Source organism: Bombina bombina, chromosome 3 (genome assembly GCF_027579735.1).
Source record: "Bombina bombina isolate aBomBom1 chromosome 3, aBomBom1.pri, whole genome shotgun sequence".
Lineage (NCBI taxonomy): Eukaryota > Metazoa > Chordata > Amphibia > Anura > Bombinatoridae > Bombina > Bombina bombina.
In genome coordinates, this window is record NC_069501.1 from 67,949,100 (window position 1) to 67,966,246 (window position 17,147).

The 17,147-nt window shown below is 40.2% G+C and overlaps 1 protein-coding gene across 2 annotated transcripts in view; it reads left to right on the top strand.

Moving 5' to 3' along the window:
• The window catches only part of TMEM39A (transmembrane protein 39A), a 224,362-nt gene that overhangs the window by 140,729 nt on the left and 66,486 nt on the right, over positions 1-17,147 (top strand). For both annotated transcript variants that reach the window (XM_053705851.1, XM_053705852.1), the window contains exon 3: positions 6,785-7,007. In XM_053705851.1, coding sequence (XP_053561826.1) covers positions 6,785-7,007 — 223 coding nt within the window. The remainder of the gene's footprint in view (positions 1-6,784; positions 7,008-17,147) is intronic.

Genomic DNA, 17,147 nt, shown 5'->3' on the forward strand with positions numbered 1-17,147 from the left:
CTGGAAGCTGTCATTTTCCCTATGGGATCCGGTAAGCCATGTTTATTAAGATAGTAAATAAGGGCTTCACAAGGGCTTATTAAGACTGTAGACTTTTTCTGGGCTAAATCGATTCATTATTAACACATATTTAGCCTTGAGGAATCATTTATTCTGGGTATTTTGATATGATTATATCGGCAGGCACTGTTTTAGACACCTTATTCTTTAGGGGCTTTCCCTAATCATAGTCAGAGCCTCATTTTCGCGCCGGTATGGCGCACTTGTTTTTGAGGACAGCATGGCATGCAGCTGCATGTGTGTGGAGCTCTGATACATAGAAAAGTCTTTCTGAAGGCATCATTTGGTATCGTATTCCCCTTTGGGCTTGGTTGGGTCTCAGCAAAGCAGATTCCAGGGACTGTAAAGGGGTTAAATATAAAAACGGCTCCGGTTCCGTTATTTTAAGGGTTAAAGCTTCCAAATTTGGTGTGCAATACTTTTAAGGCTTTAAGACACTGTGGTGAAATTTTGGTAAATTTTGAACAATTCCTTCATACTTTTTCGCAATTGCAGTAATAAAGTGTGTTTAGTTTAAAATTTAAAGTGACAGTAACGGTTTTATTTTAAAACGTTTTTTGTGCTTTGTTATCAAGTTTATGCCTGTTTATCATGTCTGAACTACCAGATAGATTGTGTTCTGACTGTGGGGAAACCAAGGTTCCTTCTCATGTAACTATATGTATTTTATGTCATAAATAAATGTAGTAAAAAGGATGCCCAAGATGATTCCTCAAGTGAGGGGAGTAAGCATGGTACTGCATCATCCCCTCCTTCGTCTACACCAGTCTTGCCCATACAGGAGGCCCCTAGTACATCTAGTGCGCCAATACTCCTTACTATGCAACATTTAACGGCTGTAATGGATAATTCTATCAAAAACATTTTAGCCAATATGCCCACTTATCAGCGAAAGCGCGACTGCTCTGTTTTAGAAAATTCTGTAGAGCATGAGAACGCTGATGATATGGTTTCTGAAGGGCCCCTACATCAGTCTGAGGGGGCCAGGGAGGTTTTGTCTGAGGGAGAAATTTCAGATTCAGGAAACATTTCTCAACAAGCTGAACCTGATGTGATTACTTTTAAATTTAAGTTGGAACATCTCCGCGCTCTGCTTAAGGAGGTGTTATCCAATTTGGATGATTGTGATTATCTGGTCATTCCAGAACCACTATGTAAAATGGAAAAGTTCTTAGAGGCCCCGGGGCCCCCCGAAGCTTTTCCTATATCCAAGCGGGTGGCGTACATTGTTAGTAAAGAATGGGACAGGCCCGGTATACCTTTAGTACCTCCCCCCATATTTATAAAATTGTTTTCCTATAGTCGACCCCAGAAAGGACTGATGGCAGACAGTCCCCAAGGTCGAGGGGGCGGTTTCTACTCTACACAAGCGCGCCACTATACCCATAGAAGATAGTTGTGCTTTCCAAGATCCTATGGATAAAAAATTAGAAGGTCTGCTAAAAAAGATGTTTGTTCAGCAAGGTTCCCTTCTACAACCAATTGCATGCATTGTCCCTGTCACTGCAGCCGCGTGTTTCTAGTTTGATGAGCTAGGAAAGGCGATTATTAGTAATTCTTCTTCTTATGAGGAGATTATGGACAGAATTCGTGCTCTTAAATTGGCTAATTCTTTCACCCTAGACGCCACCTTGCAATTGGCTAGGTTAGCGGCGAAACAATTCTGGGTTTGCTATTGTGGCGCAGAGCGCTTTGGTTAAAATCTTGGGCAGCGGATGCGTCTTCCAAGAACAAATTGCTTGACATTCCTTTCAAGGGGAAAACACTCTTTGGCCCTGACTTGAAAGAGATTATCTCTGATATCACTGGGGGCAAGGGCCACGCCCTTCCTCAGGATAGGTCTTTTCAAGACCAAAAATAAACCTAAGTTTCGTCCCTTTCGCAGAAAAGGATCAGCCCCAAGGGCTACGTCCTCTAAGCAGGAAGGTAATACTTCTCAAGCCAATCCAGCCTGGAGACCTTTGCAAGGCTGGAACAAAGGAAAGCAGGCCAGGAAACCTGCCACTGCTACCAAGACAGCATGAAATGCGGGCCCCCGATCCGGGACCGGATCTGGTGGGGGGCAGACTCTCTCTCTTCGCTCAGGCTTGGGCAAGAGATGTTCTGGATCCTTGGGCGCTAGAAATAGTCTCCCAAGGTTATTCTCTGGAGTTCAAGGGGCTTCCTCCAAGGGGGAGGTTCCACAGGTCTCAGTTGTTTTCAGACCACATAAGAAGACAGGCATTCTTACATTGGGTAGAAGACCTGCTAAAAATGGGAGTGATTCATCCTGTTCCATTAGGAGAACAAGGGATGGGGTTCTACTCCAATCTGTTCATAGTTCCCAAAAAAGAGGGAACGTTCAGACCAATCTTAGATCTCAAGATCTTGAACAAGTTTCTCAAGGTTCCATCGTTCAAGATGGAAACCATTCGAACACTTCTTCCTTCCATCCAGGAAGGTCAATTCATGACCAAGGTGGATTTCAAGGATGCGTATCTACATATTCCTATCCACAAGGAACATCATTGGTTCCTAAGGTTTGCATTCCTGGACAAGCATTTCCAGTTCGTGGCGTTTTCTTTCGGATTAGCCACTGCTCCTAGGATTTTCTCATAGGTACTAGGGTCCCTTCTGGCGGTGCTAAGACCAAGGGGCATTGCTGTAGTACCTTACTTGGACGACATTCTGATTCGAGCGTCGTCCCTTCCTCAAGTAAAGGCTCACACGGACATTGTCCTGGCCTTTCTCAGATCTCACGGATGGTAAGTGAACGTGGAAAAGAGTTCTCTATCTCCGTCAACGAGGGTTCCCTTCTTGGGAACTATAATAGACTCCTTAGAAATGAGGATTTTTCTGACAGAAGCCAGAAAAACAAAACTTCTAGACTCTTGTCGGATACTTCATTCCGTTCCTCTTCCTTCCATAGCGCAGTGCATGGAAGTGATAGGTTTGATGGTAGCGGCAATGGACATAGTTCCTTTTGTGCGCATTCATCTAAGACCATTACAACTGTTCATGCTCAGTCAGTGGAATGGGGACTATTCAGACTTGTCTCCGAAGATACAAGTAAATCAGAGGACCAGAGACTCATTCCGTTGGTGGCTGTCCCTGGACAACCTGTCACAAGGGATGACCTTCCGCAGACCAGAGTGGGTCATTGTCACGACCGACGCCAGTCTGATGGGCTGGGGCGCGGTCTGGGGATCCCTGAAAGCTCAGGGTCTTTGGTCTCGGGTAGAATCTCTTCTACCGATAAATATTCTGGAACGGAGAGCGATATTCAATGCTCTCAAAGCTTGGCCTCAGCTAGCGAGGGCCAAGTTCATACATCAACCATCAGGGGGGAACAAGGAGTTCCCTAGTGATGGAAGAAGTGACCAAAATCATTCTATGGGCGGAGTCTCACTCCTGCCACCTGTCTGCTATCCACATCCCAGGAGTGGAAAATTGGGAAGCGGATTTTCTGAGTCGTCAGACATTGCATCCGGGGGAGTGGGAACTCCATCCGGAAATCTTTGCCCAAGTCACTCAACCGTGGGGCATTCCAGACATGGATCTGATGGCCTCTCGTCAGAACTTCAGAGTTCCTTACTACGGGTACAGATCCAGGGATCCCAAGGCGGCTCTAGTGGATGCACTAGTAGCACCTTGGACCTTCAAACTAGCTTATGTGTTCCCGCCGTTTCCTCTCATCCCCAGGCTGGTAGCCAGGATCAATCAGGAGAGGGCGTCGGTGATTTTGATAGCTCCTGCGTGGCCACGCAGGACTTGGTATGCAGATCTGGTGAATATGTCATCGGCTCCACCATGGAAGCTACCTTTGAGACGAGACCTTCTTGTTCTAGGTCCGTTCGACCCACTCCAGCTGACTGCTTGGAGATTGAACGCTTGATCTTATCAAAGCGAGGGTTCTCAGATTCTGTTATTAATACTCTTGTTCAGGCCTGAAAGCCTGTAACCAGAAAAATTACCACATAATTTGGTATATCTGTTGGTGTGAATCTGCAGGATTCCCTTGGGACAAGGTTAAGATTCCTAAGAGTCTATCCTTCCTTCGAGAAGGATTGGAAAAAGGGTTATCTGCAAGTTCCTTGATGGGACAGATTTCTGCCTTGTCTGTGTTACTTCACAAAAAGCTGGCAGCTGTGCCAGATGTTCTAGCCTTTGTTCAGGCTCTGGTTAGAATCAAGCCTGTTTACAAAATTTTGACTCCTCCTTGGAGTCTCAACCTAGTTCTTTCAGTTCTTCAGGGGGTTCCGTTTGAACCCTTACATTCCGTTGATATTAAGTTATTATCTTGGAAAGTTTTGTTTTTGGTTGCAATTTCTTCTGCTAGAAGAGTTTCAGAATTATCTGCTCTGCAGTGTTCTTCTCCTTATCTGGTGTTCCATGCAGATAAGGTGGTTTTGCGTACTAAACCTGGTTTTCTTCCAAAAGTTGTTTCTAACAAAAACATTAACCAGGAGATAGTTGTGCCTTCTTTGTGTCCTAATCCAGTTTCAAAGAAGGAACGTTTGTTGCACAACTTGGATGTAGTTCGTGCTCTCAAATTTTACTTAGCAGCTACTAAGGATTTCAGACAAACTTTGTCTTTGTTTGTTGTTTATTCTGGTAAACGGAGAGGTCAAAAAGCAACTTCTACCTCTCTCTACTTCTGGATTAAAAGCATTATCCGATTGGCTTATGAGACTGCCGGACGGCAGCCTCCTGAAAGAATCACAGCTCACTCCACTAGGGCTGTGGCTTCCACATGGGCCTTCAAGAACGAGGCTTCTGTTGATCAGATATGTAAGGCAGCGACTTGGTCTTCACTGCACACTTTTTCTAAATTTTACAAATTTGATACTTTTGCTTCTTCTGAGGCTATTTTTGGGAGAAAGGTTTTGCAAGCCGTGGTGCCTTCCATTTAGGTGACCTGATTTGCTCCCTCCCTTCATCCGTGTCCTAAAGCTTTGGTATTGGTTCCCACAAGTAAGGATGACGCCGTGGACCGGACACACCTATGTTGGAGAAAACAGAATTTATGTTTACCTGATAAATTACTTTCTCCAACGGTGTGTCCGGTCCACGGCCCGCCCTGGTTTTTTAATCAGGTCTGATAATTTATTTTCTTTAACTACAGTCACCACGGTAACATATGGTTTCTCCTATGCAAATATTCCTCCTTAACGTCGGTCGAATGACTGGGGTAGGCGGAGCCTAGGAGGGATCATGTGACCAGCTTTGCTGGGCTCTTTGCCATTTCCTGTTGGGGAAGAGAATATCCCACAAGTAAGGATGACGCCGTGGACCGGACACACCGTTGGAGAAAGTAATTTATCAGGTAAACATAAATTCTGTTTTCTATACAGTATTTAAAATTATACAGGCTGTATTTTAAAAATTAACTTAAGAGTTACAATGCAAAACATGGGTCTCTGCTTAGCTAATCTTCCTCTAGGCGTAACTTCTAGAATTTGTGGATTCAATACAACAGGGACAATTAACACATAGGTGACATCTAGTCATTTTTTCAGCTAAAAACTGGTTCTTCGAATCTCATTAGGCCTCAAATGAAAAATCTTAGCCATCATGTCTCTATCAATCCAGGGGTTCCTTTGATCTAGATAATGAGACAGATGCTCTCTTTTGAACTCTTAAATGCTATGTTAATCAGGAGAAGTGTATCTTATGTCTGCTCTAAGACATGGAATACACAGAATGTACCCAGTGATAAAATGAGCATGCTCAAACTTACTTATTTGAGAGATTTCATATTTATTTTAATATATATATATATATATATATATATATATATATACTGTATATACATAAGTATTGCCCACTGACATCTACAGATACCTTGACAATTAGAAAGTTACTTAAAATTGCATTCTCTATCATAAAAGAAAAAAAAATGGGTTTAGTATCCCTTTAATGATAAAGCATATTAAAGCCAGCAGTGAAGCCAAAAGCCTGCAACAGTTAATATTAAACTGCTGGGTGCAACTACAATATCAGTGTTCTTATTCACCACTTGGTCTTGCAGCTCTCTTTAAAGAAGTTCTCTTGTTTTAACTCATTACAGGTGCCGTTTGGTGAAACTATAGCTTCATACTGGGCGCCGCCATCTTGGAGCCCATGTATTCTTGCACCCTGTAGCAGAAGCTGTGCGCAGTCACAGATCAGTGATTTTGCTGGCTGTTTTGACAGCTGTGGAATGGATTCCTCACATTTGTGCGTTTTTTTTTTTTTATACAATTTAAAAGTTTCATGACAAATGTATTGAACAAAATTGTGCACATAAATATTGTAGATCAAGTAGCCACGGGAAATATGCAAAGCTCCTGCTCCGTATTGCGCGCACTAAACTGCATGACACATTGTCACAAAGACAACCATATCACTGATCAGGGAATATGCACTGCTTCTGTCACAGAGGGCAAGATAGCAGTGCCCAGTGTGAAGATGCGGTGCTTCCCTAAGCAGCTCTTGTAAAGGGTTAAATAAATCTGCAGGCACAGCATGGTGAGTGGTAACCATGCTGCTTTAGCTGTACTCAGTGGTTTAATGTCACTTTACCTGTATTATTATGCTTCTTAGCATTGATATATGGTTAATAGCGCCTCCTGTGGTGACTAGCTGCATTAGCGGTTTTAACATCTTGTATAGTTGGAACTTTTAGACCATGCATTCTACATGTAAGTGTGTTTGGTGAAGGATTTTATTATAATGATACGAATAATTGTATATTTTTATCCAGGAATGGAACAGCTATTGGCCTCACGGCCCCACCTATCACTGCCTTGATTACCCCTGAGCCTGTGCGTCACTGCCACATCCCTGACCTTCCTCTAGACGGAAATTTGCTCTTTGAGTTTCTCTTCTTCATCTACCTGCTGGTGGCCCTCTTTATCCAGTATATTAACATATACAAGACTGTATGGTGGTACCCGTACAATCACCCTGCTTCCTGCACCTCTCTGGTGAGCTTTTTTGTTTTTTAAATCATTGTCGGCTGCTGACTTTGAAAATGTCTTTACACAAAAATGTTTCAGATATGTATCAAGTGAAATAAAGGCCACTGGGCTCATTATCAATACTTAAAAGGGATACTAAACCCCAGTTTTTCTTTACTGAGTTAGATAGAGCAGGCAATTTTAATCAACTTTCTATTTTACTCCTATTATCATTTTTTCTTCATTCTCTTGCTATTTTAATTTGAAAAGCAGGAATGTAAAGCTTAGGAGCCGGCCTATTTTAGGTTCAGCACCCTAGATAGCGCATGCTTATTAGTGTCTACATTTAGTCACCAATCAGAAACTGTTTCCTAGGTGCTGAACCAAAAATGGGCCAGCTCCTAAGATTTGCATTGCTGCTTTTCAAATAAAGATAGCAAAAGAACAAAGACAAATTGATAATAGTAGTAAATTAGAAAGTTGCTTAAAATTGCCTGCTCTGTCTGAATCAATCAAGAAAAAGTGGGTTTAGTATCCCTTTAAATTAACATCTTAATTTTAATCCAAACCATTACTAATTATTTTTGACCAAAAAGCATTGGTACATAATTATTTGGTTCACACACTTGCCAACACAAGCCACATATCTTACCCATTAGACTACTAGTCCTGTACTGTTTTATGATGTTTAGGATATTTCAGTATGAGTTCACATAGGTTTTTGTTGATCATTTAAATTCCTTTAGCATGGCTTAAACTCACAAACGTGCAAGGAATTTATATATATATATAGTTTTTTCAATTCCAGTATGAGACTACACAAGTACACTACATCCTGGTTTTAATCCCAGCTGAATTGTTTTAGAAACACAATTGTCATGTAAAATATTTTCCATAAAGATGTCTGTATATCTAAGCCACTCATAATAGTATAAACCATAAAGAATGTAATTAATTCTTTAGATTTTATAGTGTTTTAATGTATAGAGATTTAAAAAAAATAATCCTATATTTAAAGGACCACTAAAGGCAGTAGACTTGCATCATCAACACGTGCATAATAAAGACAGTTCAATAACACTTGCTATGAATTTCAAATAAAACAAAGAAAGGAGAGAGGCGCTGTATGTGTGAATCGATTACCCACTAGGTGAAAAACAGAGGTGATGCAGGGTACTCAATACTATGAAGGCACTCTGGTGTGCCAACAGTTGCAGGCTGGTATTCAACAGCAAGCCAGCTAGCTGATCGAGGCAATCACTGGAATCACAAAAATGGTTAGGGCCGGCCGAAGGTTCAATCCAGGTGTTATATTAGCCACTAGCCATTATAATAGTCCAAACAATGGATAAGGAGGGGATACCACCCCTTCCCCTCAGTAGCGTAGAAAATGGCACACAGCAATAAGGAGTTGTTAGTTAAAACTTACTTTTAATAACATATAAAAAGAGAATAAAAACAACTCGTGCTGTAATGTGCATAATAAAAACATACAGAGCGTTTCTCGGTTTCCACCGTTTCATCAGGCATAGACTTTGGTATAAAATCACCCCTTAAATAGGGCTACGCTACCTAAACTTCAAAGTATCAAACCCCATCCCTTAAAACCAGTATCCCAATCAGAGTGCCCTTTGTCTAATTAGAAGTTAAGTTGTCACACATGGGTTCATAATATTATACTTGTATAGCATACGGTCATATACAATATTGTAATGATGTCTCTTTGAAAAGTATCTTATTACAGGGAACCAACAAATTACATCTAATGGATGTCACAATTAGCAATGTTTTTTATGATTTCACACATATACACACAAATGACGAATGGCAACAATAATAAAAATATATCGCTTTCAGATATTAAGATTACTCTTTGTAAAAGTGTACCTGCAGCCAATCATTGAGATTTAAACCTAGTGTTGGTTAGATGCGGGTTTTGTTTAGTTGGACTGATTGAGTGTTATTCAGTGCCGATGAGACTCTTTTTCTAATTGGTGGAATGTATTGCTGGACCACCAATCAAGATTGCAATTTGGAGTGGTGTCTACCTACGTCATGGGAGGGGTGTCTCTAATGTATTGACAACAAGCACAAGCCCGCCCTCATTAGGTTACCTGACCAATCAACTACAGGAGCGGGGGCAGCACCCATCTACGGAGCTAGGAAAAGAAGCAGCGTGACTGACAGGCAAATCTACCAAGGCTCCTAAAAAATGTATTGGCCAGTGGTGATGTGGATATCGTTCCAGTGTAGGAGACGCTACATGTCAGGACACCTACAAATGTAAAAATGTGGAGTAGCATATAAAAGGACAATGAATAAAGATGACATATGCAGCGTCTACAGAGGTCCTACAGTGGACATATTTTCAGGCAAAAAGAAAATTTGGCCCAATGAAGCTAGAGCATTGCATAGCCTGATGGATGACCATAACTTGGTCATCCGCCAGGCTGACAAGGGAGGTGGGATCGTACTCCAGAATTATTCTGACTATCTCAGGGAAGCACAGCGCATCCTTTGGGATTTAGAGTACTATAGAAAGCTATCATATGATCCCACTGTAGATTTTTCCAGAAAATTGGGTAAAATATTAGAATATGGTTTAGCGAAGGGCATTCTTAATAAAAAAAAAAAGGTATATCACTCCAGACCATCCCAGTATACCTTACTATTACCATCTGCCCAAATTACATAAAGATAAGGTCCACCCAGGGAGACCTCTCATTGCAGGAATCAACAGTATAACAGATAAACTATCCGAGTATGTTGATGTTTTCCTCCAGAAATATGTTTGTAATTTACCATCCTACATCAAGGACACTAAAGACCTGCTACAAAAACTTTCGCACATTAAACGCAGTGAACACAACAAATATTTCTTTCATGTAATTAGCAAGAGTCCATGAGCTAGTGACGTATGGGATATACATTCCTACCAGGAGGGGCAAAGTTTCCCAAACCTCAAAATGCCTACAAATACACCCCTCACCACACCCACAAATCAGTTTTACAAACTTTGCCTCCTATGGAGGTGGTGAAGTAAGTTTGTGCTAGATTCTACGTTGATATGCGCTCCGCAGCAGGTTGGAGCCCGGTTTTCCTCTCAGCGTGCAGTGAATGTCAGAGGGATGTGAGGAGAGTATTGCCTATTTGAATTCAATGATCTCCTTCTACGGGGTCTATTTCATAGGTTCTCTGTTATCGGTCGTAGAGATTCATCTCTTACCTCCCTTTTCAGATCGACGATATACTCTTATATATACCATTACCTCTACTGATTCTCGTTTCAGTACTGGTTTGGCTTTCTACTACATGTAGATGAGTGTCCTGGGGTAAGTAAGTCTTATTTTCTGTGACACTCTAAGCTATGGTTGGGCACTTTTATATAAAGTTCTAAATATATGTATTCAAACATTTATTTGCCTTGACTCAGGATGTTCAACGTTCTTTATTTCAGACAGTCAGTTTCATATTTGGGATAATGCATATGAATTAATCAATTTTTTTCTTACCTTAAAATTTGACTTATTCCCTGTGGGCTATTAGGCTCGCGGGGGCTGAAAATGCTTCATTTTATTGCGTCATTCTTGGCGCGGACTTTTTTGGCGCAAATTTTTTTTTTCTGTTTCCGGCGTCATACGTGACGCCGGAAGTTGCGTCATTTTTTTGACTTTTTTTTGCGCCAAAAGTGTCGGCGTTCCGGATGTGGCGTCATATTTTTTTTTTTTTTTTTTTTTTTGTGAAGAAGTTTTTATTGAGGGAATAACAATTACAGGGACAGCAAACGGTTTGCTCAATCAAACTTATGACAAACAGGAAATGCAGGACAAATATCACGTACATAAGAAATACATAAGCAAATATTTAGGGATAGTTCCCTTATCACGACAGTTACATAGTGTTCCCAAGTTGAAACAGAACTCAAATGATTAAGTATTGGGGAGCAAACCCAAAAGCACCCTCTTTTTCCTCAAAGACACCTGAGGCCACTTTTGGACCCCAATGGAATCAATTTGCTAATCAGAGGATTTTTGGGAGATGCAGGCCCAAGCTAGGCCTACTCTGTACAGATTCCTTCATATGTCTACTAGGACCCTGGATAGGTCCAGAAAACTAGTATTAAGATTGAAGGAGATGCTAAACTTAAACATAACATTAAATATACACATGCTATACATTATATCATAGTAATAGAGCTGCAGAAACTGCGTCGCCAAAAAGCCTGAATACTAATAGGTAAAGGAATATAACTAATCGCAGTCAAGTCTAGTTGCACTGTGTTGCTAGAGGAGCGTGGATGAAATCCCTACGTAACCACACATATCCAATTTGTAATGAAAATTAGCTAATGTCTCTATTCATTTTTATTCATCCTATCAAAATCCTATTCAATAAGAGTGTGGGAAACACTTATGTTAGATATCTTTGACCTTCTAGCATTTAAGCAACCTACCAAAAAATGAATATATACTTGAGCTAGTATCTATACCAAAATTGTAGAGAGAGCCAATTTGCAGACTTTGATATACAGAATAATACATATAATACATCTTTCAGTAATAGGATCCGGAGAGCCATTCTTACACACATGCAGATAGAAATCATACCAGAGGCTCCACGAACAGGACAGAGACTACGTAACTCTGTCAAATAGGGAGTGTGGAGGACAAACTATTTATCCCTTACCTCACAGTGGGGGGGGGGGGGGGAGGGGCGGCTTCAGGGTTGGTAATAGAGTCCCCTTCATTGGATAAGCCATGAAACTTAAATTATATTTGACGTAAATGTTCTCACATCGTGCATTATCAGTAGGGGACTACCATACTTTTGAGGAAGGTGACTCAATACATATGTATATGGAAAATAGTCCCACAAAACATATAATAAGGGTTCTAGGAATGTTAAATTTAGTGAATATCTATCTACAGGAGATAGTTAACCAGATTGAGGCATTAACAGATACATAATGAGTCTAAATATCAAGGGCCTTACTTAAAATACTTATTTATCAGCTTAAATTAACACTGAAATGGTATTGCATAAGTAGCACTCACATAACATTCAGTTCCACATATAGTCTTTGTCAAGCTCTAAACATTTACGGCTATAACCCTTAAATCTCCATTAGCTCTTCACAAATTATATACAGCCGGAGGAGCCAGTTACACAATCTTCTCAGATTCAGGTATTATTTGTCATAAGTGCAGATTCCTTGATTTCATCCATAATGAGTCATTTAAAGAGTCCATGCATTGAACTTAATTGGAAACGTATAGGATATGTGAAATGGCGCTGCAGACCAAAACCCTGCTATAAGGTTGTCACCCAATTACGACTTTTGATCTGCAGCGCCATAGGCAGTGCAAAGTATATATCAGTTGTATTAACAGTAATAAAAAGATCAAGTTAAGTATGCAATTACAACTATTTTCATAAAATCTTTATGAGTTCTACAAAAGATATTAACAGCAGGAGGGGTAGGTTACTCAGTCTGCACAGTTTCCGAAATCATTCTTCATGAGTGCAGAATCATTATTCTCAGCTGCTATATAGAAAGTTAATGCGTCCAAGCACTAAGCTTTATTACGGCTATAGAAGATATGCAAGATGGAACTGCCGTCAAAAGCTGTTGTCATCTGTTGCCTCTGTAAAATGCATCACCCAACTCCAACTCTCCTGACGATACAGCCAAACCCACTAAGGCTGTGACAAAAAGGCACAAACATGTATGTGGCAGAGCGACTATCCTGCAGGTCCAGACAGCGGGAGGAAAAAGCCCACACAGCAAGGCACTCTACCTCAAGAATTGCGTTCTCCTGACCGGGCATAACCGCCACCCCTACTTCACTTATCTCAGCGGACACGTCTCCAGCGCTCCCCACAGCTGATCCCTCCTGCAGGTGCGTATGCGTTTTGAATGCGCTGTAAGCATTGAACGTACCGTCCAGGACAGAGGGATATGGTAAGTGATCACCGCTTCCATGAGTTGGGGCGGTCTCTAGAGAATAGGCTATCTCCGAAAATAAATGTCGGGTAGCAGTCCCCTGGGAGGCAATCATGGGTGCAGCCATTTCTACACAAGTTTCGGTGCCACCTTCAGTCTCGTCCTGGCGCACAGTGGCCGAGATAAGCCGGTCCAGTCTGTTTTTGAGGTTCCGGTCATATTCTTCAAAAAAGGCTAGGAGAGCCATGCGGGAATCCTCCATGTCTGCACCTCTTAGCAGCTAGGCCTCAACAGGCCTCTTCGGCAATGGGTTAAGGAAAATCTCCCGGATCTTCTCCAAATCTATGTGTCAGTCTCTTAGGCAGGGGTTCAGAGTGCGTCCATCACTAGTTATATGCTTTTCTGATCAAAAAGAACCCCTTTATTCTCTATTGAAGCCAGGAGCTACTACAGTGTGCTTCTAGTTGCTTTGGCGGTTAGCTCCGCCCCCCCATGTGGCGTCATTTTTGACGCCAAAAGCATTTAGGCGCCAAATAATGTGGGTGTCTTTTTTTGGCGCTAAAAAATATGGGCGTCACTATTGTCTCCACATTATTTAAGTCTCATTATTTATTGCTTCTAGTTGCTAGAAGCTTGTTCACTGGCATTTTTTTCCCATTCCTGAAACTGTCATTTAAGGAATTTGATCAATTTTGCTTTATATGTTGTTTTTTCTATTACATATTGCAAGATGTCTCCGATTGTCCCTGAGTCAGAAGCCACTTCTGGAAAAACGCTTAACTGAGTTTCAGTTCTACCAAAGCTAAGTTCATTTATTTTAAATGTTATAAATGTTTATCTTTAGCTATGGTTTGTATTAAGTTATTATGATATACTTTTACATGCAGATTCCATTAGTATTTATGCTTTATACATTTCCATTCTTAAGTACAAGAAATGTTTAGAAGATTTATAAGAATATTTTTTCTGATTAAGGCTTTGTCTGACTTCGTGCCTTCTAATACAATTTTTAGGTCTTTTTCACTTCTTTTTTAATTATTGAAGTTTCAAATGACCAACAACATACTGATTTATCCTTCTCTGATGATGTTTTTTTTTCTCTTTCAGAAATTCTCTTCATCAGATATTGACACTAACAAATCTACTTTTTTATATAAATTTTTTATTATTAAAGTACATTTGTTCTTTGTTGAAGAGATGTTGATTATTTTGGATATTAAGGTAACTAGTTCTTTAAAACTAGCTGACACTATTTCTGCCTTTTTATTCTTCTGTGATTTCAGAGGTTTTCTTTCCAATTCCCCATACTAGGGAATGGAATAGGCTGAGAATTTTCTTTTATTTTTAAACTATATTTGTCAGCAGTTAAATTTAATTTGGAGGGTTAGTATTTATTTTCCTTTATATAGTTATCTTATTTATGGAAAATTATTTAGTTTCAGGTACTTTTCTTGGTCCTGTGATATTGCAATTGCTTCATTTTTTCTGTTTACTTTAAGATCAAGTATCAGATTATGATTTATTTTAGCATTGTTAAAGGGACAACATTTACTAGACTAGGTGCTGTTGCATTTGTCTTGTTGTTTTGCATTTTGCAAGTCCTCTGTTTTGACTGGTCCTTTAAACTGGGCTATCATGCTAATGATTTCATTTGTGTCTTCATTTTATTGAATATATTCGCAAATGAGGGTTAATCTATGTCTTTAGCTATTTTAGCTAGAACAATTTTGTGATTTTTAAAAAAAAAAAAAAAAAAAGAAAATCCATATTTATTTTGTTCTAAGATAATCAATTATAATTGGATTCAATTCCTAACTGTTACTATGGGCTTCAAGATTGAGTTATAAGACTAAAACTTTAAGCTTATACTAGTTTGGTTGTTCTTATTAAGGAACGAATTCCTGAGTTCTTTCCCAAGTAACATGTTTATAATTGGGGTTCGAAATCAGCTCCCTAATATTGCGATGTACGTGCCGTATTCCAGCTTGGCTGGCAAGGGGCAGGTTAAAACTTCTTTGATTTTATTCCAGTAAGGCTAACACTTTCTTTCAGTGTGTTTCTGTCCTATATATTTTGGATATTGTTGAAGCATGGCTGGGTACCCATGGGGTTCAAGCGCTGCTCAGACCTGGAATCTTCTGGGGTATTTCTTCCAGTTCTTTTTCTAGGAACTGGGTTTTGGAGTTTTATTCAAACTATTCTGCCTTTTTATGGTCATTGATAGCATTATTTGTTTTCATTAGATACAATAAATGCATATTCTTCATTTTTCTGTTTTCATTCAGATTATTTCCTGTGGATGCGGAATCTCATATGTTTCACTTGCTCTTCAGGACATAGTTAGAGGATCTTTTTTTTTTTTCAAAAGCTCTTGATTCCTCACGCAAGGGTCACCTTTTTTAGGTTTCCAGATGGTTTATGTCACTATCTTTGTCTCTATCAGACAAGGGACAATTTGTATTGGGTTCCGTCTGTCGGTACCTTTTGTCTCTATTATTTCCTTCAGTTGCTATATATGCATTGAAGTTTTAACAGCATTGGTTTCAATTCCCTTTGCTCATTTTCAATGGAAAGATCCTTTCCAGCTTTTTATGAGTGTTGTTTCTTCAAGAACATGGTTGAAGGATCAATTAACCAAAAAGTTTGTTGATTCCTCAGACAAGAGTAACCTTTTTTAGATTTCCGGATAGATTCAGTGTCCATGACTCTGTTTCTGTTGGATTAGAGACGTCTGAAATTGGTTTCAGCTTATCGAAACCTTCAGTCTCAATCATTCCCTTCGGTAGCCTTATGCATGGAAATTCTAGGTTCTTATGACTGCTGCATTGGACGTGTTCCCCTTTGCTCATTTTCACATGCGACCTCTTCAGCTCTGTATGCTAAACCAGTGGTGCCGGGATTATACAAAGATATCTCATTTAATATCTTTAAAACCGATTGTTCGACACCCTCTGACGTGGTACAGACCATCATCGTTTAGTTCAGGGGGCTTCTTTTTTTCTTCCAACCTGGACTGTGTTCTCAACAAATGCAAGTCTGACAGGTTGGGGAGCTGTATGAGGGTTTCTGACAGCACAAGGGGTTTGGGAAATCTCAGGAGGTGAGATTACCAATCAATATTTTGGAACTCCGTGCAATTTTCAGAGCTCTTCAGTCATGGCCTCTTCTAAAGAGAGAATCGTTCATTTGTTTTCAGACAGACAATGTCACAACTGTGGCATATATCAATCATCAAGGAGGGACTCACAGTCCTCTGGCTATGAAAGAAGTATCTCGAATACTGGTATGGGCGGAATCCAGCTCCTGTCTAATCTCTGCGGTTCATATCCCAGGTATAGACAATTGGGAAGTGGATTTTCTCAGTCGCCAAGCGTTACATCCGGGCGAGTGGTCTCTTCACCCAGAGGTGTTTCTTCAGATTGTTCAAATGTGGGGACTTCCAGAAATAGATCTGATGGTTTCTTATCTACACAAGAAACTTCCCAGGTATCTGTCCAGGCGGAAGCAGTGGATGCATTGTCACTTTTTTGGAAGTATCATCCTGCCTATATCTTTCCGCCTCTAGTTCTTCTTCCAAGAGTAATCTCCAAGATTCTGAAGGAATGCTTGTTTTTTCTGCTGGTGGCTCCAGCATGGCCTCACAGGTTTTGGTATGCGGATCTTGTCATCCGTGGACTTTTCCGTTAAGACCAGACCTTCTGTCATAAGGTCCTTTTTTACCATCAGGATCTCAAATCCTTAAATTTAAAGGTATGGAGATTGAACGCTTGATTCTTAGTCAAAGAGGTTTCTCTGACTCTGTGATTAATACTATGTTACAGGCTCGTAGATCTGTATCTAGGATGATATATTATCGAGTCTGGAAGACTTACATTTCTTGGTGTCTTTCTCATCATTTTTCCTGGCATTCTTTTAGAATTCCGAGAATTTTACAGTTTCTTCAGGATGGTTTGGATAAAGGTTTGTCTGCAAGTTCCTTGAAAGGACAAATCTCTGCTCTTTCTGTTCTTTTTCACAGAAGGATTGCTATTCTTCCTGATATTCATTGTTTTATACAAGCTTTGGTTCGTATAAAACCTGTTATTAAGTCAATTTCTCCTCTTTGGAGTTTGAATTTGGTTCTGGGGGCTCTTCAAGCTCCTCCGTTTGAACCTATGCATTCACTGGACATTAAATTACTTTCTTAGAAAGTTTTGTTTCTTTTGGCCATCTCTTCTGCTAGA